General features: G+C 43.4%; 1 protein-coding gene across 7 annotated transcripts; it reads right to left on the bottom strand.

Annotated features, from left to right (window-relative positions):
- Window positions 1-2,164: 2,164 nt before the first annotated feature.
- COX18 (cytochrome c oxidase assembly factor COX18) lies at window positions 2,165-23,906 on the bottom strand. Of its 7 annotated transcripts, XM_066574058.1 has the most exons (8): window positions 23,781-23,881; window positions 22,355-22,531; window positions 21,765-22,251; window positions 19,730-19,830; window positions 13,044-13,210; window positions 10,058-10,179; window positions 4,631-4,738; window positions 2,165-2,393 (listed from the first exon to the last, which is right to left on the bottom strand). In XM_066574058.1, the coding sequence occupies exons 3-8, from the start codon at window positions 22,239-22,241 to the stop codon at window positions 2,220-2,222; spliced, it is 1,149 nt and encodes a 382-aa protein (XP_066430155.1). In that variant the 5' UTR covers window positions 22,242-22,251; window positions 22,355-22,531; window positions 23,781-23,881; the 3' UTR covers window positions 2,165-2,219. The 7 variants fall into 7 exon arrangements, with proteins under 7 accessions (XP_066430155.1, XP_066430154.1, XP_066430156.1 ...); XM_066574057.1 differs by lacking the exon at window positions 22,355-22,531 and having other exon boundaries at window positions 23,781-23,906; XM_066574059.1 differs by lacking the exons at window positions 22,355-22,531; window positions 23,781-23,881 and adding an exon at window positions 23,472-23,534.
- Window positions 23,907-25,439: the final 1,533 nt, after the last annotated feature.

Here is a 25,439-nt window from a genome sequence, read left to right as displayed (position 1 = left end):
GATCATTTAGGGGGTTGTAGCTACTGGAATCATATCTATAATGTTCACTGTTTTTCTAGTGTCCTGTTGTAAACTATTGCTGGCTTGTCAGCAGGATAGGTCATCAATAGTAGATTGCCAGGGAACCCTGCCAATCAGCTGTTCACTAGGCCTGTGTGCTTGTACAGTGAGCTGATTTCTACAGGAAACAGATAGCTCCATTCTGATTGTAGTGGCCAAGCTTGGCCTTGCAGACCCAGTTTGCATTGAAGTAATGAAAAGATGAAGCAGCCATATCTCGCAGTAACAGGATTTTAGACACATAGCAGCACAGAAATTTTAGGAATAAGTCATCTGGGGCATAACTTGACCCATGGGCCTTTGAAAAAGACTGGACTTTACTGCAACTGTTCCACTCTTCAGCTGTTTAAGTGAAATCACCCACAAAATCTGAGGGAAACCATAATGTTATTATAGCTCTTCTAAAAAGTATAAACAATATGCTTCAGGAGCTAAAATGTTTAAAATGCTGCAAAGACAAAATTGTGACTGGGAGAAGTCATCATAGCAGTATGGGCCAGACGGAGAAGAAGTGGGAAGGTGAATGACTTTAGTCAGACAGTACATAACAATATACTTAGACAGCAATTTTTCTTAAAGGTTGTTTTTAGATTCCAGTCTTGATAATAAAATTACTTATGTAGTACAATACTACGATATTAAGGGGTTATCAAAATCATGTGCATATCCAAACTTACCCTAAGACTTAACCCCTTCACGCTGTGTAGGACCTACATGTACGTCTTATGCGTGCAGGCGTGGAAACCACTCTATACTGTAGGTGGCTGGTGTCAGCTGTTTTCCCCACCTCTCAAGCATTATCATTTACCAGCCCCATGTAAAAGGAAAAAAAAGAACAAAACAGGGCTGCTAAGCGTGTCATTATACTTACAGGCTTAGGAATAGTGTAACAAACAGCTGAGCGCTGATATGTTCTACCAAACCAGATCCCAATATTACCATTCATATTACCTCTATACTGTCAGTGAACAAAACAAACTATACCAACATTACCAAGAACAAGATTATATAATAGGGCCATATAATACTGCCACACCATGATTACATATTACCCCCAGACAGTGATGGAATAATACCATCCCACTTTTACAGAATAAAGACCACTGGAGATTTCAATATTACAAATAATAATACCATAAGAGGGTCAAATAATACCCTCAGACTATGACCACATAATATTACCATATTGTTACTGGAAGAAAAATCCACTATATAAAGAACAATATTACCCACATAAAGTGACCATGTAATAGTATACACCAGTTCTACATGGGCGCTCTGCAAATTGTATAAGTGGTTAAAACACAGTGACCTCCAGACATCACAGGTTACATCCTGTCTGACTAGAGTCGTTCACCTTCCCTTTTCTTCTCCATCTGGCCCACACTGCTATGATGACTTCTCCTAGTCGCAATTTATCTTTGTTAGGGAATTAAGGAGCCAAAATGCGTAAAATTCTGCAACCTGCCCTTGTTTTCCATGCCTTTACATAACCTTCCCATCTATAGTGATCCAGGGAATAATAATGCCATAATACCACAAGTAGGGCCCTACACAATAATAGTATTCCTGCTTTAGTGACCTCTGTAGGCACCAAACAATAGGTGCTGCTTTTAGTGCCCTCTACACAGTAATGACGTCTTCATGTCCCCGTTCAGTGATAATACCCCCTTACATGCAATAAATTAAAAAAAAAGCCTATATACTTGTCACGTACACTCCCCTCATCTCTGCATTCTGCACGCCAACGTTCTCCTGCCGACTTCTAGGTAGCATAATCATGTGACTCCCACATACGATAGCTGCAGCCAAGCCACCAACCTCAACAATGCGGAGGGTAGGAATTGCCTGCATTGATCACATTTGCTAGTCACAAGATCACTCTACTCAGTCAGTTAGGAACATTTGTGGCGAGGACTGTAGTGGTGGAAGGAATGGAAGTGATGAATATAGGATGTTTTTTTTATTTTACTTAATAACTTTCTCACAAAAGATTAAAAAATAAATTTTTTGGTGAGGACTCCCAAAGCGGCTGCACAGGCAGCATGTTCGCCCTGATCTGTTACATAAAATACAGAACACGTACAGCAATAAGAGGAGGAGACAGGTTTTAAAGTGTGTATTTCTGTGGATTTAAATAAATGACATTACATAAAAAATTATTTCCTGCGGATGTATTTTGCTACAAATGCAGCCAGTAGGTCTTTATAAGGGGTGTCAGAATCCATCTTTGTGCGTGGAAGTCGGAAGAGGCGGCGTACAGTCGGAGAGCGCAGGAAGAGATTATGAGTTAGACCCACAAAACTGGATGAAACCCAATAGAATACCATGCCCTGCAGATAAAAAAGGGGGTTTTAGAGCAATATTGTTGGCTCAAATACTTGAGATATCATATCTCCACCATGAATTGGTTAGGCACAGAAATAAAGCTAGCATTAAATATCAGGCATTAGTACATTAGACTTCATGAAGGTGTTCTCTGCAAAGAACAGAAAATGAACCCCTTAACAACGTATAACAGATAGGTCTGTCATGGTTCACAAGTGGAGCCACAAAGTGGGCTTGGAGACTTTGTACCTAGCAGCCATTAGCAGCTTTTGACAGCCACTGGTAACTGCTACAGTTGGAGTTACCTCCAACCATGGCTGTTCAGCTGCTTAAATGCTGCGGTTGATACTGAACTCAGTGTTTAAGCAGTTGGCAGCAATTGAAGGGTGCTGATTAAGTCATGGCTGTAGCAGGGCTTAAAAGACTGGCAATAAATGTACAATATACTGCAGTATATGAATTTCAGTATATTGTAAAAGAAAGCCCCACCTCCTCATTGCAAATCGTGCTGAGGGGCGGTGAGGAGGCGGGAGCTCAGTGCACTGCTCCCGGCTCCTCCCCCTGCAGAGAGGGACGCCGTATATCGGCTGGTGTGAATACGCAGCCGATATACGGTCGTCTGAATAATCCCTTCAAGCGTAAATATTTTTTTTTTAAGTACTAAAACAAAAACTATACAAATCTGGTATTGCTGTAATTGTACCGATTTACAGAATAAAGAAAACATGTCATTTTTATGGCACCATAAATGCCATAATAAAGTCTTAAAAAATAGCAAAATTGTTCCAACCCCCCACATTGCATCCCACTTAGTACCATTTAATGTACTGTCTAATGTTTTGAAAAACTTTTAAAAAGGCTATTAAAAAAACAATACAAAGTACAAGCCCTCATACGGCTCTGTCAACAGAAGAGATTTTAAAATAAGTTAAGTTTTTGAAAGTTGAAATCCAGCCTAAAGATTTCTTTACCCCTATACATGTATAGATATTTATACGACCCCCCGTCTTACAACCTGAAACTCAAAAACCTGTATGAAATATTTTGTGGAACGGGAGATTACAATCAAAATATCTATAAAAAAGCCCACTTACTGAACTGGGAAAAAGATTTGGGCCAATCTTTCACACCTGCTCAATGGAAGATTGCACATTCATGGGCCAGTAAAGCCTCTTCCTGTGCTACCCTAATGGAAGTCCATAGCAAAGTCATCACCAGATGGTATAGATCCCCGGTGAGACTATCAGACTTCTTTCCAGATTCCTCTGATAGATGCTGGAGAGGTTGCGGGGGACGGGGCTCATTGCTCCATATCTTTTGGGCTTGCCCACTGATTCAAAAGGTTTGGCGGGAGTTCTTTTCTCTACTCAAGAGAATTATCGAAATAGGGGTTCCCTTCTTACCTGAATTGGCCATTCTTCTTGTTGGAATTTATGGAATTCCCCCTAAGTTTAGGAAATTGGTTACACATGGCCTTCTAACTATTAAACTTCTTATAACAAGGAATTGGAAATCAAATGCTGTCCCCTCACTAACAGATATAACTCAGACGCTCTCAGACCACTGTGTCATTTCTATATGCAAATAATTTTTCATATACAAAGTCAAACAATTCATGGAAACTTGGGAACCATGGCAGACGCACTTCCGGTTGGATCTCTCCTGACGTCTCTGGTGACCATCTTCCCTTACAGGATATTTAGTCATTTGGTGTGCAAACATGGATAGGATCCTTATAGTTTATACTTCTTGTTTTTTTTCCTCTAAGCTCCCTCCCCTTTCCCCCTTTCCCTCCCTTTTCCACCCCTTCCCTAATTCTCCCCTCCCTCCCTTATTATTTGTCAAACTATTTGTTACAAGTATTTGATTTTAAAAATTTCTGAGAAAAAACAAAAATGTTCACAAATGTATGAATGTCCGTACATCGATAACACCATGATATGAAAAAATATATCTAATGTCAAATCTAATTGGACATTCAAGGCATGCATTGTTATTACTCTATGATGTTAATGTTAAAGTTGAAAAACTTGAATGAAAAACCGAAAAGTGGATTGTCCTTAAGGGCTTAAAAAACATGCGCAAAATTATACTGGATGCCTATTTTATATATTCTGATTTAGTGGCTATAAAGAAGTCAAACACACTGAAGCACAAATTTCAAAAGGATCAACACATGCAAAGTTCCATTAAGATAGATGCAATTTAATAAAATACACAAATGAGCACAAAAGTCACTTACTGAGGGAAGACTGGCAGAGAGAGGAATCATAACAACAGAAAATACTCGCAGAAAGATGGTTATGTACTTCTGAAATCTAGACAGCTCCACCGTCCGCAAGGCAAACATCTATTTGGAAGGTAAAAAAAACAAAAAAAAAAAGTCAATTTTTAAATTATTAGTGTGCATTATAAATCGGCATCTGTATATCTTTTAATCCCTTAAATGACGTGGCCCTTTCCCTCCCCCCACCCCACATTTCCATTTTTCCTTCCCCCTTTTAAGAATTGTAACTCTTTTATTTATCCATCAACGTCGCTGTCTGAGGGTTGTTTTCTGCGGGACGAGTTTTATTTTTCAATGGTGATATTTAATGTAGTGGAGTAACAAAAAACGACATTCCGCCATCATTTGGTGCATCTTGTTTCTACGGCGTACATACTGCAACAAAAATGACATGATAACTTTATTCTATGGGTCATACGAGTACTACAATACCAACATTGTATAGTTTTTTTTAAGATATTTAATTTTTTTAAATTATTTTCTGCCACCATCTTCTGCGCGCAATAACCTTTTTATTTTTCTGTCGACGTAGTTGTGCGAGGGCTCATTTTTTTGAGAGAGGTCCTGTAGTTTACGTTGATACCATTTCGGAAAACATACAACTTTTTGATTGCTTTTTATTGTTCTTTTCTGTGAGACAGGGGACTGAAAAAGCGAATTTCCGGCGTTATTTATTTATGCAGATAATGTTCACCGTGTGGGGTAAATGATGCTCTACTTTAATAGATCGGATTTTTCGGACGCGGCAATACCAAATATGTTTTTTTGTTTTAGGATAGAGATTATATATATATATAGCGGGGGGGGAGAGATAATTTTAAACTTTATTAATTGACAGAAAAAAAATTTTTTTTAGCTCCCCTGGGGTACCACGACTAGCTATGCTTTTACATCCTACTGGGATTTGACAGACAGTCCATCAAGCTACCCAATGGGGACTACTTGATAGGCAGTCTGCTAAGGCATCCCTGGGGCCTTTCAGAAGGACCCCTGCTGCCATGACACTATACGGCTCCCTGCGATCTCACGTGTGTGTGTGATTTTAAATGCCGCTGTCAGAAATTAAAGGGTTAATAGCCGCGATCGAATAAAGCTGGAATAAACAGCTGACGCCCACGTTGTATGAAGAGAGGCCACCCCGCGATCTTTCTTCATACATACCCCGTAAATGTACGTCATATAGCAGGAAGGTGTTAATGTCTGCTGAAATAGCTGAGTATTGCAGTACAATTTTTTCACATTATAGCCTCATAGCCCGTTATCTCTTGAATACACGAATATCAGAGCACATGAATCGACAATACGGCTATGTGAATCAGCCCTTGGTTTATAGAGTCCAATCACCTTCTATCCTAAATTTTCAATTTTGAAAATTCTTTATCATGAGGCTTTAAGAAGTGCCCAGAAACGCTGCGCTTTAACGAACCGTTAAGTACGTTGACGTGATGCTTGTATGTAGGGGATCCGACGTACGTCCCACATAGCGAAGACCACATGGGTATTCAATCATGTACACTACGTACATTGATCCACACTTTGAATATTGCTTTAGTCTGCATGGAGCTTGGGCTTATTTATAAAGCCTTCCTTTCTGGCATGCTGGATGCTTTTACAGCATTTGCAGCTATTTAAACCACATCTGTAAGCTAAGAGGTTCAGATAGTGAAAACATTTGTTGTTGTTGTTGTTTGTGTTATGCGTCCCTTGTTATGTAGGCAAGAAGGGGCAACAAGGTTTTTAAGAGTCTTATGTTTTTGAAAAACTACTTTCAGCTGTTCAGAAATTTCATTTCACAAAAACGGGTCTCTTTTTAGAATATCCCAATGTCACTGTAGGAGTTTTATCACAGAGGCATATTGGGAGCTGCATTTTGTTATAAATAATGGTTTGCGCCCAAAATCATTTTTTTTCATAGATTGACTCATTTAAGACTTTTAAATAGGCTGAATTGATCAATTTTGACGGATATCTTGTCTCTCCAAATCAGTTCTTAAGGATACCAGCTTGTTCTTTATAATTATCGATTGGTGTACAGTTTCTGGTGATCCTCACTGTGGGGGATATTGAATTTACCACGCCTTTGAACAATAATGATTGAGGATTTGAGTTCACTGGTCATTTTGATCCTTTTTTTTCCCCTCCCCCCCCCCTTTTTTTTTAAGATTTGGCGATTTTTATTATGAACTAAAGCATCCACACAAAAACTCATTCAGACTACCAACACCTATTTAGATTTTCGGAGCTGCCACGCTATATAGGATTCCTAATCACGTCCCCCTCCCCTCCTCCTTTTTTTCTTCTTCTTCTTTACTAAAGATGTCATTTTTATGTTAATATATGATGGATTGTAATGGTACACATGAATTATGCACAATTATGGGGTTATTTTGATTATATGTATTTTATATTACGAGTAATTAACAATTTACTGTATAAGTTCCACACCCTCTCCTTGATAAAATAGGACATTTTAGCTTACACATAGATTTTATATGTATATTTTTATATGATTCAACTATTTAATGGGATTTTTCTGTCTTTTACAGCATTCATTTTAATATGAATTATTAGACCAATAATTCATATTAAGGCCTTAGTCATACGGGTGTTTTTCGCCCGCGATTTGCGGATCGCATGATGGATGCGCATCTGCAAATCGTGTGAACGGGGGGGGGGGGGGGGGGGGGCGGCAATACAGCCCGCTCCATTGAAAGCAATGCGCTGCGGGCGATTTCACGATGAATTTTCGGGAAGGGCTTAAATATATAAGCCCTTCCCTGCAATTCATCCACAAATGTGTAAAAATAACACAAACACAAAAACACACAAAAACACACACACACACGGTCCCGGCAGACGGAGTTCAGCCGCGGCCGGCGGCAGTCCTCCTGAACTGCTCTCTGTAGTATTCAGCAGCCGGGGATTTAAAATCCCCGCCTGCTGAATGAACTGCCTCTGATTGGTCACAGCCTGATCAATCAGAGGCAGCTCTCACTCACACCCATTCATGAATGGGTGAGTGAGTGCTGCCTCTGATTGGTCCCTGCGCTGAGCCAATCAGGGGCAGCTCTCACACCCATTCATGAATTCATGAATGACAGCTGAGTGAGAGCTGCCTCTGATTGGTCAGGCTGTGACCAATCAGAGGCAGCTCATTCAGCAGGCGGGGATTTTAAATGCCCGGCTGCTGAATACTACAGAGAGCAGTTCAGGAGAACTGCCGCCGGCCGCGGCTGAACTCCGTCTGCCGGGACCAGGTGAGTATTTATATATTTTTTGTTTTTACACATTTCTGGATGAATTGCAGGGAAGGGCTTATATTTTTAAGCCCTTCCCGAAAATTCATCCTGCGCTCGCCGGCAGCCCATTGCTTTCAATGGAGCCGGGTGTATTGCCAGCTCCATTGAATTCAATGGGCAAACATTATTCTTCTCTGCCACAGCTGTTACAGCTGTGGCAGAGGAGAATGATTTGTCTGCTATATGTTCTCAATGGGGTCGGCGCTGCTGCCGCCGGCCCCATTGAGCGCATATAGAGAAGAGAACAGGAATCGCAGATCGCAGATAGGTGCAATCTGCGATTCCTGTTCTATAATTTATCGGACGAGTGCATAAAAAGCGCTCATGTGTCCGATACCATTGCAAAGCAATGGTTTTATAAAATCGCCGGACGCATGCGCAAATCGTGCGAAGAAAAAGCCCGTCTGACTGTACCCTAATAGTGATAATCGTCCCTCATTTCATCAGTAGTACACAAGTAAATTTCAAATATGGTAACTTTTAAGGAGTACATTTCACCACAGGAATTGTTCATGTTTTAATAAAGTTTATTGAAAATGGGTGCTTCCCCTGGCAAACCACTCCACCGCGTCATATGACGTGATGACATCATTTCTGAAACCCTTGATATCCTCTGGAGCGCATGTTATGCGCTTCAATGCAAGGATTACGCGATGTGATGACTAATTGAGAAGTGATGTCACTACAGGACGTCCCCACGTAACCGCCCACCCCAGTTGGATCGCATGCTATGCGTTCCAAGGAAAACTGGCAATGAGAGAGAACACACATGCTGCCAAAGGTAATCCTCCTAATGTTAAAAATATGCTACACAGTTTGAAGGTTTTAAAGAAAAGGCTTGAAAAGGTGCTGTAATAGCACTGAAACGCGTTGCCAGCTATATGTACACTAGTAAAGAAGAAACCTTTATCAAGGACTCAACTTTCTTCAGGAATTTCCAAAACTAACCACCATGGATTCTACCATTAGGAGAGGGTCTTTGTGGTTTATCATACCACCCTCCTCCTAAGCAAGTTTTCTCTTATTACCTTTATAATTAAAGGAGTAGCGCTCATTTATGTGATCCCTTTTATGAGCACAGGGATTTTTTGGTATGTGATTTGCTATAGTGGGAAAAGTGCCCTTCTTAATCTGAGCTAATCAGCTTAATTAATTTTTGCCTCAAAACAGGCACAGGGTCTTATTTTCGGGGGATGTCTTATCATAGTTACCTAGCAGTCACCGTCCGGGTCGCTCCTACTGGTCTCCAGAGCTCTTGCTTCAGTGCTCAGCTGCTGACAGAAGATCGCTTCCTGGTAACAGGGTTCGTAAACCCCGCCTCCAGGAAGCAATGGCTCGGACTGACTGAGCTGCAGTGCTTAAGAACCAATCAATGCAGCACTCGAAGTACCAATCACAGACATCGCATTGGTTCATCGAGTGCTGCATTGATTGGTTCGAGTGCTGCAGCTCAGCCAATCAGAGCCATTGCTTCTTGTAGGCGGGGATTATGAACCTCGTTATCAGCAAGCGATCTTCTGTTGGCAACTGAGGACTGAAGCAAGAGCATTGGAGTTCGAGACCAGCGGGAAGGCCCCTGACAGCGCCTGCTAGGTAATGTATTTTTTTTTAATGTAGCGTAGCTAGGGCTTTTTTTCAGAATAGTGTTTATAGTTCAAACACTCCCAAAATCATGGTAGGGCTTATTTTAAGGATACGTCTTATTTTTGGTGAAACACAGTAGCACAGTAACCTAAGGAGTAATTTGGGATATATCTCGCAGAGAATATTTGGTAGACATGCAATACATGCTCCTAGAAGGGCTCGACATTTGAACATCCTCACCAAATATGGAGCACAATGCCGTTCTGTTCCCTATACCAGCCACAGGGGGTCAGGTACTTTGATATGCATCACATGTTTCGCAATCGAGCAGTAGTAACACCTGGAAAGAATTTTATCAATCTTTTCCTTCACCTGTGCAAATATTGTGATGCCAAGGGCAAATATCCAAGCTTTCAAAACATCACTTGGAATAAACAGGACACCAAGATCCGGTTCCCATCAACTAGAACACTTTCTTTACACGTTTTGTTATTCATACCTCTACTAGCAGCAAGTTAACAGAGCCCAAAATCACTGGAAGAATCCAAGTGGAATCTGGCATTGTGAGGTCTGGGAACCATAGTGTTCCCCCATTCTGAAGCTGCGTGTGAACCAACTCATCTGAAAGAAACAGGTCATCATTGAATTAAAATGTAAGAAATGGTAATAAGGTCTTACTTCTAATGAACAAGAAGAATAAAGAGAAAAGATTTCATAAAATTAAGTCATGTGACTGTCAACATCCACATTACTGAAGGATAAATCTCGTTCTCCAACTGAAGGTAAAGGCCGTCTAGTTAGGTGGGATGGGGTCAAAAGACCTCCATTCTTGACATAGATGCACGATAAACGGCCGAGAAGGGAATACCGTTATAAGCAATGTATAGTTTTCCAAAAGCACAAATTGTGTGCCTGATATAGTAGATGAATGCAGAGATTTCAAAGTAGTCTTGTAAAGGAGCTTCCCGAATTATTCATGTCCCCTTAAATCTGAGGCCCTGGGCTTCATTCTGGCCAAGAATAACACATGCAAGGAGTTTTTCTATTCTCCCTGGGTTTGTGTAGGACTCTAGTCTCCTTGTACAGTGCGAGAAAAACAATTCACTGCCTGCATAGTCTTCGCTGCACGTACTTACGTCGTATACAGGGACTGGATGGATACGGACGCCTACACACATTATGCTGTCCAAGTTGTCCGCTCACTAACAAAACTGCTAATGAATGTGCTTTATGTTACAAAGTCTCAGTTTTACTGCAGCTAAACAAGATGAACTCATCATTTCTGCTGTGAATATTTTTGTTATTTGTGAAATTATTTTTGCAATAAGAGGGAGAACATACCGCCACCCAGAGAGCGAGAACATGTAACCTCGTAGAACTGCAGGAAGGAAAAACTCCACCTAGTGGCTGCAATGCCGACTGCGGTGCAAAAAACAACGCATTGCAATGTAATTAATAGGACACGGTTGAATTTTTTTTTACTATACAGAAGGCAATTGTAAGCATTTTTTGCAATATTGGACTTCTTATATACAGAGTTTTGTGCATTTACATACAAACATATGGGCATGTATATATTCAAACTCATTCACGTGTATCGCTGTAACACCAACCTGTAACTTGCAACTCCCAAATACTGTTCATATTCCCGCATTGTGATATATAACCAACTTATGTTCTAGCATTTAAAGACCAGAGGGGTTTTGGTTCTTAACCCCTTCATGACATGGCCTATTTTGGGCTTAAGGACGCAACAAGTTTTGGCGGATTTTCTTCTCCATTTATCAAAAGTCATAACTTTTTTATTTTTCCGTCGACGCGGCCGTATGAGGGCTTATTTTTCGCGTGGCGAACTGTAGTTTTTAATCGGTGCCACTTTTGGGTACATAGACTATATTGTAAAACTTTTTTTTTTTTTTTTTTTATGATAGCAGGGAGAGAAAACGCATCAATTCTGCCATAGATCTTTTTTTACAGCGTTAATCATGCAGCATAAATGAGACATTCCATTTTTTCTGCGGACCGGTACGGTTACAACGATACCAAAATTCTTACATTTTTTTAGGTTTTCCCACTTTTCTGCAATAAAAACCCTTTTTTTTGGAAAATTTTTTCTATTCTAAATCGCTGCGTTCAAAGTCCTGTAACTTTATTTTTTGATGTACGGAGCTCTGTAAGGGCTTATTTTTTGCGAGACGAGCTGTAGTTTTTACTGGTACCATTTTGGGGTACATACGGCTTTTTTGATCACTTTTATTGCGTTTTTAGTGAGGCAAAATGCTAAAAATTAGCATTTTTCCTCAGTTTTTTAGCGTTTTTTTTCTGTGCACAGTCAAAAGCATGTGCAACTTATTGTACGCGTCGTTACGGACGCGACAATACCAAATATGTGGTGTTTTATTTTATTTTTTTTTACCTTTTTTTTAGGCTAATCTGAGAAAAAGCATAAAAAATGTTTTACTCTTTTTTTACATTTTTTTTTTCATTTTTTTCCATCTTTGTTTTTTTTTTACAACATTTGTGTCCCTCTGAGGGACTTTAACCACTGCCCTGATGATCGTTGTCATAAGGCATGGCAGAGCTGCTCTGCCTTATCGCTTATATAGCGATCATAAGCATAAGCAATATGTTACCATGGTGACAGGCCTGGCTCTCGCGATGTTATCGCGAGAGCCGGCCGGAGACACAGAGGGAGTCCGCTCCCTCTGTGCACTCTTTCCCTGCTGCGATCTACTTAGATCGCGGCAGGGAAGGGGTTAACAGCAGGGGGCGCATCTCCGATGCCCCCCCGCTGTTGCAGCGGGATGCCGGCTGTGACTGACAGCCAGCTCCCACTGCGGGATAGCGCGAGATCATATGTGGTCCCGCGCTATCTCCAGGGCGTAAGTTTACGTCCTGTTGCGGGAAGTACCAGGCTCCCAGGACGTAAACTTACGCCCTGCAGCGGGAACGGGTTAAAAGAACCAGACACTTTAGTGATTTTCCTCATGTGGAGGTTTCATGACCCCATTTTTTTCTCAATTTATATTTCTTTATTTTTGAAAGGATTAACATTTACGTTAAAATAAGAGTACAGGAGTTGGTTCGCCATTTTGTAAATGGGCGTTACAAGAACAGCATACCACAGCCTGATGGGATGCTTCTGTACTCCCAACAAGCATATACAAGCCAAGATTGTGCAGCTAATTACGGCCGTGTGAGCCCGGCCTTATGTTGTGTCTGGCAGTGAAAGAGTGTAGGACTGGTTTTCTAGTATTCCACTATATATCAAAAATTATGTCACAAAAAACTCCACATACAGATGTTTTGTCTCACAGGGGTGGTCAGCCCCGGAGGGAAGGAAGGGGGGGGGGGGGGGGGGGAAGAGATTAACCCATTCCTCCCAGGGTTTATTATTAAAAACCAGCCTTAGAGGAAAATATCTCACGGTTTACAAAAAGGTCCCCTAATATTGTTGTCACACAAAAGAACCAACACAAGATTACCTGTAGGTGAACCACTTGTATTAAAGCTGAAATTCCTCAGAGCCATAGAAATAAAGATCCACATGGGGATTTGGATGCACATGATCAGGCCGGCCTTAAAGGGATGACAATTATCTCGTATATAGAGCTCCGTCACCAACCGCTTCATGTTTTTACGGAAATGAAACCTGAATGGAAAGGAGCGAATATTTACAAATCAGCCACCTGTAAGGCTTTATAGGACACCCCAATGATCAGCGAGATAGAAGAATTACATGGTTACTGATCTGCGGCACAAAGAGGTAATACAGTGGAGAACAGTGGGGAAATAATACAATACTAAAAATCTAAAAGAATGGCGCAGATTTAGGCTGCCTTCACACCGGCGAGAAAATCATGCGATTTTTGAGATGCGAGAGTACGTAGAATTGTGCAACCCATGCTTTTCAATGACTTCATTCCCATCGGCTATGTTTTCTATCATGCGACGCATCGCAACACACGAACTTGTGATGTTTGTGCAATGCATTCTTAATAGAGATGAGCGAGCATACTCGCTAAGGGCAATTGCTCGAGCGAGCATTGCCCTTAGCGAGTACCTGCTCGCTCGAGAGAAAAGGTTCGGCTGCCGGCGCGGGGGAGCGGTGAGTTGCGGGAGTGAGCAGGAGGGAGGGGGAGAGAGAGAGATCTACCCTCCGTTCCTCCCTGCTCTCCCCGCCGGCACCCAAATCTTTTCTTCCGGGCGGGCAGGTACTCGCTAAGGGTAATTGCCCTTAGCGAGTATGCTCGCTCATCTCTAATTCTTAACATTAACAACACCTGTTGTCGTCTATCGAGCGAGAAAAACGCAGGCCGCCGCGATGGTTTTTCCAGGAAAAAGCACCACTGACACTGAAACAGTGCATGAACAAAAAATCTGATACTGCTGTGATTTTCTAGAGGCGGTATCGCGCTCGGCAGTGTGAAGGAACATTAACTATTCAAAATACGACAGTTTTCTGGAGCAAATTATGTCAGTGAACTGTCTTACATGCTTTGCGTTACATTTATTATGTTGTTGTTTTTAAACAATGCCGGACACTTTTTCTCACTCATCTAAAAAAGGGTGTGTGGTCCAAAGTGCTTCAAAAATTGTGCAATTTGTGTTGTAAGCTAAGTAACCCAATAGGTGGCATAAAGTTTATCGCCTTTCTACATGGGCCGACAGTTGGCTAAAGGACTGCACAAGTGCTGACGTCACGGCTAAGGTCATTAGCGCTGGATCGCAGGCTTCTTGCTCAGCATATCACCTTCTAGGTGAGGCACAGAGCGGGGAGCGTTTACACAAATGAGAAGCCAGTGATATCGCTGACTTTCAGTCAACATAAAAACTAACGAACTGTGAACGAATAATGAGCAAGTTAAAATACTCACCTTTCCCTCCTCCATGCTGGGTTGATGCTTATAGGCTGCAGTCAGCCTGTGTACAGGGCGTGCCAGTTGCTGCAGCCAATCACAAACCTCAACATTTAAACACTGAGGACTGATTGGCTGCAGTCAGCCTGTGTACAAGACATTACAGGCTGCTGCAGCCAATCCAAACCACATAAAAGGGGAGACGAGGCGTGGCGCTGGACATAGCAAGTAAGCCAGGAGAGATGGCTCTTTTAACCCCTTAGTGACGAAGCCTGTTTGCGCCTTAGTGACGGAGCCAAATTTTGGAAATCTGACGTGCGTCGTTCAATGTAGCATAACTCCGTAAAGGCTTTACATATCCAAGTGATTCTGACATTGTTTTTTCGCCACATGTTGTACTTCATTTTGGTTGTAAAAAGAGACCGATATAATTTTTGTATATTTATTAAAAGTACCAATATTGGAAAAATTTAGAAAAAAGTGTCATTTTTTCACATTTTCAACTGTAATATCTCAAATATGTCCAAACATACTGTACACATTTTTGATAAGATATATATTTCCATCTGTTTACTTTATTCTGAATGCACACTTGAAAAACTTGTGTTTTTTTTAACCATTTATAGGCCGTACAAATTTAACATTACTTTTCAGCATTTTGAGGAACACTTTGTTTTCCTGCACCAAGCCAAGTTTGAAAAGTCTCATGAGTGTCAGAATAATAGATACCCCCCCCCAAATGACCCCATTTTAAAAACTACACCCCTTAATGTATTCACTGAGGGGTGTGATGCGTATTTTGACCCCACTAGTTTTTTTCAGGAATTAATTCAATTTAGAGGAGAAAAAATAAAATTTCATATTTTTGCAAATATGTCATTTTAAAGACATATTTTTTCCTATAGTGCCCATGAAAATGAGGATTTACACACCAAAATGGATACCCCCGTTTCTCCCGTGTTAAGAAACATACCCATTGTGGCCCTAATCTTATGTCTGGATGCACAAAGGGGCCCAAAATGAAAGGAGTAGTCGGTGTCTTTCAGAACATAAATTTTGCTTGAAGGCATTTGCTTGGCTCTTGAGTGGCCAACACCATAGAGAACCCCCACAAATGACCCCATTCTGAAAACTAGACCCCTTAACGAATTTATCTAGGGGTGTACTGCCCATTTTGACCCCACAGTTTTTGAATGAATTCAAGCAAAGCAAAAGGAAAAAAATGTGATTTTCGTTTTTTTGGCAATTCTGTAGTTTTAAAAACTGCTTTTTTTGTACAGCACACATATGAATGAAGACTTGCACCCCAAAATGGATACCCCCGTTTGTCCCGTGTTCAGAAACATATCCATTGTGGCCCTAATCTTATGTGTGGATGCACAACGGGGCCCAAAATGAAAGGAGTAGTCGGTGGTTTTCAGAACAGAAATTTAGCATGAAGGTGATTTAGGCCCCATTGCCCACTTGTAGAGCCCTTGAGCGGCCAAAACGACAGAGAACCCCCACAAATGACCCCATTTTGAAAACTAGACCCCCTAACGCGTTCATCTAGGGGTGTACTGTGTATTTTTACCCTACAATTTTTAAATAAATCTAAGCAAAGCAGTAGGAAAAAAATTACAATTTTCATTTTTTTGGCAGTTGTATCAATTTAAAAACGGGTTTTTTTTGTACAGCACACATAGGGATGAAGACTTTCACCCCAAAATGGATACCCCTGTTTGTCCCGTGTTCAGAACCATACCCCTTGTGGCCCTAATCTACTTAAAGGACACATGGCTAGGCCTATAATGGAAGGAGCACCCGTTGGATTTCAGGGTACAACGGAATAAATTCCAGGCCCCATTGCCCACTTGTAGAGCCATTAAGCGTCCAAAACGATAAAGAACCCCAACAAATGACCCCATTTTAAAAACTAGACCCCTTAATGAATTCATCTAGGGGTGTATTGCGTATTTTGACCCCACAGTATTTGAATAAATCTAAGCAAAGCAGAAGGAAAAAATTACGATTTTCATTTTTTGGCAATTTTGTCAATTTAAAAACAGTTTTTTTTTACAGCACACATAGGAATGAAGACGGTCACCCCAAAATGGATACCCCCGTTTCTCCCGTGTTCAGAAACATACCCCTTGTGGCCCTAATCTAATAACAGAGCCCATGGCAAGGCCTATAATGGAAGGAACACCCGTTGAATTGCAGGGCACAACTGAATAAATTCAAGGCCCCATTGCTCATTTGTACGGAATAAAAATTGCCTCCCTAAAAATATTCCCCCGCCCTCCGCGTCCTTTTCAGTGTTCCCCAAATCTTAGATAAAAGTAATAATGTGAACTGTGTGGTATTTCCAAAGACAGGGGTAATTACGGAGGCTGGTTGGGATGGGCACATGGGGCAATAAAACCGTGTATCCCCCCTCCTCTCATGCTTTTTGGGGGTCATTTCTTGACCTCAGTGGCGGGTATGGGGTGTAAAAGGTGGCGCTCTGCGAGTCTCCGTAAGCTTGATGAGGTGCGGCGGTCTCGCACAGAAGATGCTCAACCAGGTGCTCCTGGAACTGCAGGAAGGCGAACGTTCCCGGGGCTTCTTGTAAATTACGTATTACAGGTAGCGGTCTGAATTAAGTCGGGCTCGCGCAGCCGTAGGTGGAATCCGCTTGCGGAGGCCCGCAGCGGATCCCAGCTGTGACCCTGCGTACAGCCGCGTAATGTACTGCGCATAACTGCCTACTCACACAGGCGGTCATAAGCAGTACTTTTTTTTTGTTTGCATTTCCCGCACCGTCGCTTAGCGATGACACGGGTACCTGCAGCCCGTATACAAGGTACTTGCGTATGGGCTGCGGGTATATCCACGACCATGGAGCACAATGGGGTCTATGTTGCGGATATCCGCGGTAAAATAGAACCTGCTGCGTTCTCTTTTCTGCGAGTGGATTACATAATTCCAACCCGCTAATGTGAGCGGAATTGTGTAATCCAATGCGATTGATCTGCGTATTACCGCGGATCAGACGCATGCGGAATCCGTAATTCCTATCCGGTCATGTGAGACCGGCCTAAGGTAGATCGCTACCTTTTTTTCGGTGGTCGCTGAGAGCAAGGAGATTTTAAATTTCCTGTGCTCCCCGACTCCTTCGCATGTGTCCGGTGTTTTGCCGGCGGTCGCATGTGCAGAATCCGGTAAAGTTCACGGAGGAAGATCGCGTCGGGGTGCAAATACGGAGGCCTCCGGTAAAAAGTTTCATCTCCTCTCACCGATCGCATCGGTGAGGGGACATGTACCTTCACCTTTTTTTTTTAGTTTTACGTGATCGCCATTATCCATTGGATAATGGCGAACACGTGACGAGGAACCGCTCACCGTGGCCCCTGTGAAATCTCCAGGCTCTCGGCTAAGTTGTGTAGCCAGGAGCAGGGAGATTTTAAATTATCCTGGCAATGCACGGCTTTTGTGCATGCGTCTGCCATTGTGGCGACGGGCTCGTGCGCAGAAGCTGGAGTAAGGTCCGCGGATAAATCCGCGGGCCTTAGGTACGTCATTTCATCCTCCCTCACGGATATGATCCGTAAGCTTTTTTCCCTTTTTTAAACTTTTTTTTTTACTTTACATGATCACTGCGATCCATTGGATAACAGTGATCATGTCTCCGGTGAAATCTCTCTGTTCCTGGCTACACATGGCAGCCAGGAGCAGAGGGATTTTGAATTTCCCGGGGCTCGAGCCCGTCTGTGCATGACGGGGACTTCGGGTCCCGGGACATCGGGGAGGACTTAGGTGAGTATTTTCACCTCCCTCATGGATCCAATCCATGAGGGGAGGTGAAACTGACACTTTTTAAAAAAAACTTTAACTTTTTCGCGATCGCGTGCCCGGGGACCGCTCACAACGGTCCCTGGTAACACATCCTGGTTCCCGGCTACCTTCAGGAGCCGGGAGATTTCAAATTTGCCGGGGGCTCCCGGGCTTCTGCGCATGCGCATGACGTCATCGTCTGGCACACATGCGCAGAAGGCCGGCAGCGGGTGCGGGAGGACCAGATTTCCGGGGAACACCGCGGACAAGCCGGGTGAGTTTTTTCAGCTGCCCTGATGGATCCGATCCATCAGGGCAGCTGAATATCTGACTTTTTTGACACTCATTTACTTTATTGCGATCGGCGCTATCCATTGGATAGCGCCGATCGCAATGCCGGGGGTGACTGCCCGCATCCTGGGATGACAGCTCCATGCTGTCGGCTACCTGCGGGCACCGACAGCATGGAGCTGTTACGTCCTCAGGCAAGTGGGCATTAATCCTAAGAGGACGCATAAAACTACGTCCTCTAGGATTGAAGCCCACTTGCTGAGGACGTAGAATCCCGATGGGGCCGTCGTTAAGGGGTTAATATTTTAATACATGGGAGCTTAAGTTAACTTAAACAACATCTTTAATGCCTTAGCGACAAAGATATATTATATATATAATTTTTTTTTTTTTTTTTATACGGCACTCACCTGTGGCAACTTCTTGCTGCAACTTTTTTTTCTCCACCAACAGTGCTCTGTGAGGACTTTTTTTTGGTGGACGAGTTGTACTTTTTATCAGTACCATTTGATGATCCACATAACTTTTTGATCGCTTTCTATTTCTTTTTTTGTGAAGTGAGATATGCAAAGTTAGCTATTCTTACCATGTTTTTTTTTAATACAAAGGGGCTATAGGGGTTTTGACATATATATATCTTACAATGTACCTTCTTATTTCTTTCCCACAAGGGGACTTGAATGTCACAGCGGGTTATAAAAACGATAAAATATTGTAATACTTTAGTATTAAAGTGTATTATATGGTCCTACGAGACTTAAAGGCTACTGTAAATGGCAGACTCAGACACTATCTACTAGACTCTGGGTGCTATAGCAACCTATCGGGACCTCGTGATCACATCGTGGGGTGCCAATGGGAAATAGAGGGAGGCCCCTTACTCTGTTAGCCTTTTGCATGCCGCAGTCGCGTTGACCGTAGCATATAAAGGATTAAACAGTAGCGATGGGCAGTCTTCTCCATTAGAGCACGTGTCAGGAGATCAGTGCCAGGCTTCTGATACAGCGCCATAAAAAGGCGTATGCATTAAAATTAAGATCTTTAACAACCTCTGTAAAAAGGCATATGGGCAGTCATTAAGGGGTTAAGCTATTTTTCTTCTAGCTTCAAAAGTTTTAACATCTTAGTGTAAAAGTAATGTGAAGTGTGGCAACCATAATATGTTCTTCAAATACGACCAGCAACATCTAATATGCAGTAATAGGAAACAAACCATGACAACTTACTTTGCGTCCTTCTCACTCCAGCCATGCTGCTTCCCGTAGACGGCCACCTCATACTTCAGCTCCTTTGCCAAGTTTTGTATTTCTGGCTGTAATTTTTCCACCTAGCTGAAGTAAAGCAAAGGCCTTTAAAACAAGTCACCGGCTGATGCAATAGGAAAGTGCACAGAATGACGTGAAGACCACTGCCCGGGTCAGGAGATGTAGAGCTGCGGAGCCCATGTCCTCTTATGGGCAATGTAAGATCTAGCCAAAGTGTCCTACATAGAACAAGATCTGTTCGTCACCCTGACTAGGATACGCCATCACGTCCTGGTCGTCGGGGGTCCAACCCGCAGGACACTGAGGGGCTGACTTGCTAGCTAAATACTGCAGCCCCATAACATATTCCCCTGTAGGGAGAGCTTCCTGAGCAGCGGCCGTAGAGGGACCACCATAGCACCCCGCTCACTTCTGTTCTGTGGTCCTCCAGTTGCCATCACTTTCAGAATGGTGGGTATTCGATTGCCTTAGAATGAAGGAGCCAATAAGCTAGTTAAAAGGGATGTGTCATCAGAAAGTGACCCATTACCGCGTTTCCCTGAAAATAAGACCCTTATATTATTTTTTGCCCCACAAGAGGCGCTTTTCTTATTTTCGGGGGAGGTATCATTATACTTACCTAGCAGGCTCGGTCCAGGTCCCTCCCGCATGCACTTCCTGCAGTCCTCGGCGCTCATATATCTTTTCCTGGTTACGGGATTTAGAAATTCCGCCTCCAGAAAGCGATAGCTGTAATTGGTTCATTGACCGCTGCTCAGCCAATCATTGCAGCGTGGATGAACCAATCACAGCCATCACATTGGTTCATCCAGCGCTGCACTGATTGGTTCATCGACCGCTTCTCAGCCAATCATAGCCATCGCTTCTTGGAGGCGGGATTTATAAATCCCGTAGCCAGGAAGTGATGTTGTACAAGCGCTGATGACTGTGGGAACCATGCGCTAGAGCTATGAAGAGGATTGGGAGGCACTGGGACTGAGCCTGCTGGGTATTGTGTTTCTTTTTATTTATTTTTTATGTAGTGTAACTAGGGCTTATTTTTGGTGTAGGGCTTATATTTCAAGTCTCCCCGAAAATCCAGCTACAGCTTATTTTCACGGTAGGTCTTATTTTTGGGGAAACACGACATATGATAAAGAATTTTTGTTGATTATTTTAAATTTCATTCACAATCTATATTTATAAAAATATCTGACAGGCAATCTTTCAAGCAACACTACAGGAATAACTTGAAAGGCAATCTGCAATGGCAGCCCTGCGGACTTTCAAAAGGCTCCCGGCCTCCATGGCAACCAATCGGCATTGCATGGGGCTGTTCAAGATCCCTGAACAGCGATCGGGGCATTTAAAGGTTTAACAGCTCCACTCGGTGATGGGGTTGCTGATCAGAGCTGTTGCAGGTGGGTGTCAGCTGTAATGGACAGTCAGAACCCGCATTGTATGCAGCGGTATCAACCGACCCCTACATACAAATTCCGAACCTCTATGACATAAATCCCCCTTCATTTACCAGATCATGATCCCATGATGGGAATACCCCTTAAACTACATATTCTATTCTGTGTGGTGGAAGGACAAACTGCCGGGAATGACAAAACGTCTACTTATCCAACAAAATACATCAGGTATAAATGAGGTGGGGTCTACACGGGGCGGATTTGCAGTGGAATGTCTATGCGGACCCTCCATTGGGAAATTCTGCGGCATTTACTATAGCAGCAAAGTGGATGAGATTTTGAAGATCTCACCCACAAGCTGCAGAATTGACTTGTGGCGCGGAATTCAATTTCGCAGCATGTCCATTTTATTGCCATTTCCGCTGCGGAATTTCCCTCTTCTCAATGAGGGGGTGAACTCCATACATGATAAAACCCGCACCAAATGGCGAGGTTGGAGGCAGGCTTTCAGCTACAAATCCACGACGCAATGCCCGCTGCGGACATTCCGCTACAAATTAGCCCCCGTGTGACCCAGCCTAACGCAGCAGGATACGCACCTTGTCTAGAATGTGCATCTGATAGACGATCAGAGGGAGCGTGACAACCGTTCTCAGCGCCATTGTTGTGCACATGATAGTCGCCCACCACGGCAACCCTGTCATGTCTTGTACAGATAACAGCACGTTCTCCGCTAAGTGAACAGGCGCAGAGTCTGCCATTTTTGCAAACAAGCCATAATTACTGTTGGCTTGCTGTACAGATGCAGCAGAGAGAGCCGCTGCAGAGGTAACAGTCCTGTGCTGGGATGGAACCGGTATGTATGATGCAAACCGCGGACTCCTGCTGGTAGCAGAAGGACATCTGTGTCCGTGCAAAAAGATCTCCACTGGGTTTTCTAGTCTCTGCTGACGTCTTTTCATATTGGCGGGTCCAAAGGACATTGGATGAAGACATCTTTTTGATAACACTTTGAAACAACGAAATTCACTGGGTCCGATCCTTGTTATCAGGGACTTTCCATATTTAAAAAACATTGCTTCAGGTCTAAGGAAAATAACCGAAAACATAGCATAGAATTAACCCCTTAATGACAGCCAATAAACCTTTCTACTGACCTTGCGAATGGGCTTTAAACCTGCATACGTACCTTTTTAAGGTGGCAGCTTGACTGATGACTGACAGCCAGGTTCCTGCTTTAACAGGCAGGAGTGGAGAAACCTCAGATTCTGGCACTTAAACCCCTTGCATGCCACAATCAATAGCAACTGCAGCATGTAAGCAGATGACAGAGAGAGGGGAGCTTGTTTTGTCACCCATTGGCACCCTGCAATGTGATCACAAGGTACAAATGGGTTCCCATAGCAGATGGAAGATTGGCAAAGTAACTCGTTTTATCAAACCACACCTTCAGCAGAGTCTACATAGGCTTACTACAATGCACTACATAAGTAATGCAGTGTACTATCCTAGCAGTCCCTTGAGGGATTTTTAAAAAAAACACAGCGTAAAAAAAAAAAAAAAGTTCAATAAGGTTTAATTTAAAGAAAAAAAATTCCAGTTTAAAAAAATATATATATATGCATATTTTTCCCTACAAGAAACTATTTCAATTGGATAAAATACCCCAAAAATTTCTTTAAAAGATACATCGAAGAGGTATTAGCATGTTTATAACGACCCAGTCAATGAAAATATTTACTTTTTCTATTGAGCATGGTGAACACTGTAAAAGTAATTCAAAAAGTAACACCGAAATTGCAATTGTCGCACGGGAGCTAGCAGAGCTGTCTCGCTCACGGAGCGGCCAATAGGGGGGCAGTGCCGGAGATTTTTCTCCTCTCGCTCCACCGCCCCTCTCCATTGAGATAACACAGCAGCTGTTTAACCTGCACAATGAGCTCACTGCTAATCTTTTATGCTGCATAAGCGATGGAAGAGGAGCGGATCGCTCATTTTAAACAGCCACCGTTAAGTAGTGAACGGCCGCTGTGTTATCTCAATGGAGAGGGGCGGTGGAGCGAGGGGAGAGAAATCTCCTGCCCTGCCCCCCCTGCTGGCCGCTCCGTGAACCAGACTTGTTCATGGGATAAATACGTTGCGCTAAAGCATGCACAACTGCTCGCGTGAAGGAGGCCTGATAAGGTGTAACCACGGCCCTTCCATCAGCTGATCAGCGGTGGTCCCGAGCGGCAGACCCCCAACGATCAGACACTGATGGCCCATCCAGTATACCCCTCTAAGGGAACCCTGCGTACATAGTATACCCAAATTATGCCAGTCCAACGTGTGCGGGGGCAGCGCAGGACCCACTGATCACGGTGCAGGAAATGAAGCTGCACTCTGATAGGCTACTGCAGGCCACGGCCCCCTGATGGCCAACATTCCCCTTCTGAAAGTCTATTGGGCACAAAACCATCCAAGTGACAGATTATCTGTTGAAAGGAAGCTGCTTCTATGGACTCCTGAACAGTGTTGTTACGTCAGTGTCTGCCATGCTTCAGAGCTGAACTCCCCTGTGAGCCCCCCCCCCCCCATCCGTTATTCTGCAGCAGCGGGAGAAAACAGTCACTTACGGGAAAGTCGTCCAGACTCCTACATCTGTAGTACTGCTGCACAGCCAGCAGATGGCGCCGGAGATATGGGAACCACCTACATCGCTGACCTTGCTGCGCGTTTAATACGAGCGGCGCTCCTGCTCTTCCCACTCTATGATCACCGGAGGTTATCAGTAATGGTGACGTCACGTGACTTCCGGATGACGCGGCGTTTTTTAGTGACGACACCGTGTAAAGATGGCGGCGCTCGTATGCTGCATATGTAATTGCGGTGTTATAGGTGTGAAGAGACTTAATAAATGAGGAGGTCCAGGCTCCTCTGGCTCTGACTAGAGACAGGCTACTGCCCTTCAGTACGAGACCATCAATGGGCTCCTTCACATTTCGGGTTTTTTGCGCGCATTTTGGTAGTGCAAAAAAACCTGCAGCGTGTTCTACTTTTCTGCGCATTTGCACACCCAAAGCTCTCCCCAGAAATCAATGGGGGGGGGGTGCACAAATATGCAAGGAGGTGCGTGAAACACTGCGCAGGAAAAAGACCACATCTGAAACTCGTTAGACTAATTAAGCCATTTCAATTGCTGCATCTCTTTTTGCTGCACACAAATACACACACCATGCAGGCCCAAGAACTACAGTAAAATACGCCGAAGCGTGCAAACAAAATACTGTTTGTTTTGCAAAAGTGCGCAGATATGCATGTGGTTGTGGGAAGGGGGGTCTTAATGTTTTGGCGGTAGCCTCCGGTAGCCTGCCGCAGAAAAGTTACAAAATAGGCAACACTTAACCCCCTCCTTACTAGATTTTTTTCATTCCCAGCTTGCAATAAAATCCTGACTTTTGCGTTTTCCGCTGACATAACCACATTAACCTCAGGAGGGCTTGTTTGTTGGGGAAAATATTATATTCTCAACTTGTACCGTTTAGTGGAAATTTCATTGTGGGGTGAAATAGAAAAAACAAGCAGTTCCAACTTTGGGGGAAGGGGAGGGGGGTTACCATGTTCACAGAATGGTTAAAATGGCATGTTAACGGGGGTTTTCCCAATTAAAATTGCTCCACAGCGACTATGTCCTTCCTACAGTGTTTCCCCCGAAAATAGGTCTTACTATCGGGGTAGGACCTATCGGGGTAGGTTTGAAATAGAAGGCCTCCCCTAAAAATAGGACCTAGCAAAAGTCCTGGTGATGGTCTCCAGCGGCGCTGCGGTAAACTTCGTCCTCCTAGCCTCACAGCTGACCTTCTACTGGTGACGGGGCTTTGAATACCCCGCCTCCAGCAAAGCGAGCACTGTGATTGGCTAATCGAGTGCCAGAAGCCAATCACAGCCATTCAGTGAATCACTGATCAGCTCATCAAGCACCGGCTGTGATTGGCTGCTGGCGCTCGATTAGCCAATCACTGCGCTCCCTTTGCTGGAGGCGGGGTATTCAAAGCCCTGTCACCAGCAGAAGCTCAGCTGAGAGACGAAGTGGATGAAGTTTACTGCAGCGCCGCCGCGGACCAGGTGAGTATAAGGCCCCCCTGAAAATGAGACACTGTGCCCTTTTTGGGGCAAAAATTTATATAAAAGTATCTTATTTTTGGGGAAACACGGTAGTTGCTGCTGACCAGGACATGTGACCGCTGCAACCAATCACTGGGCACAGAAGTTGCCTTCTCTAGCCAGTGATAGGC

The sequence above is a fragment of the Eleutherodactylus coqui genome, chromosome 7, assembly GCF_035609145.1.
Source record: "Eleutherodactylus coqui strain aEleCoq1 chromosome 7, aEleCoq1.hap1, whole genome shotgun sequence".
NCBI classification, from domain to species: Eukaryota; Metazoa; Chordata; class Amphibia; order Anura; family Eleutherodactylidae; genus Eleutherodactylus; species Eleutherodactylus coqui.
Note: the sequence above shows the minus strand (reverse complement) of the source record. Positions and strands in the feature narration are given on the sequence as shown.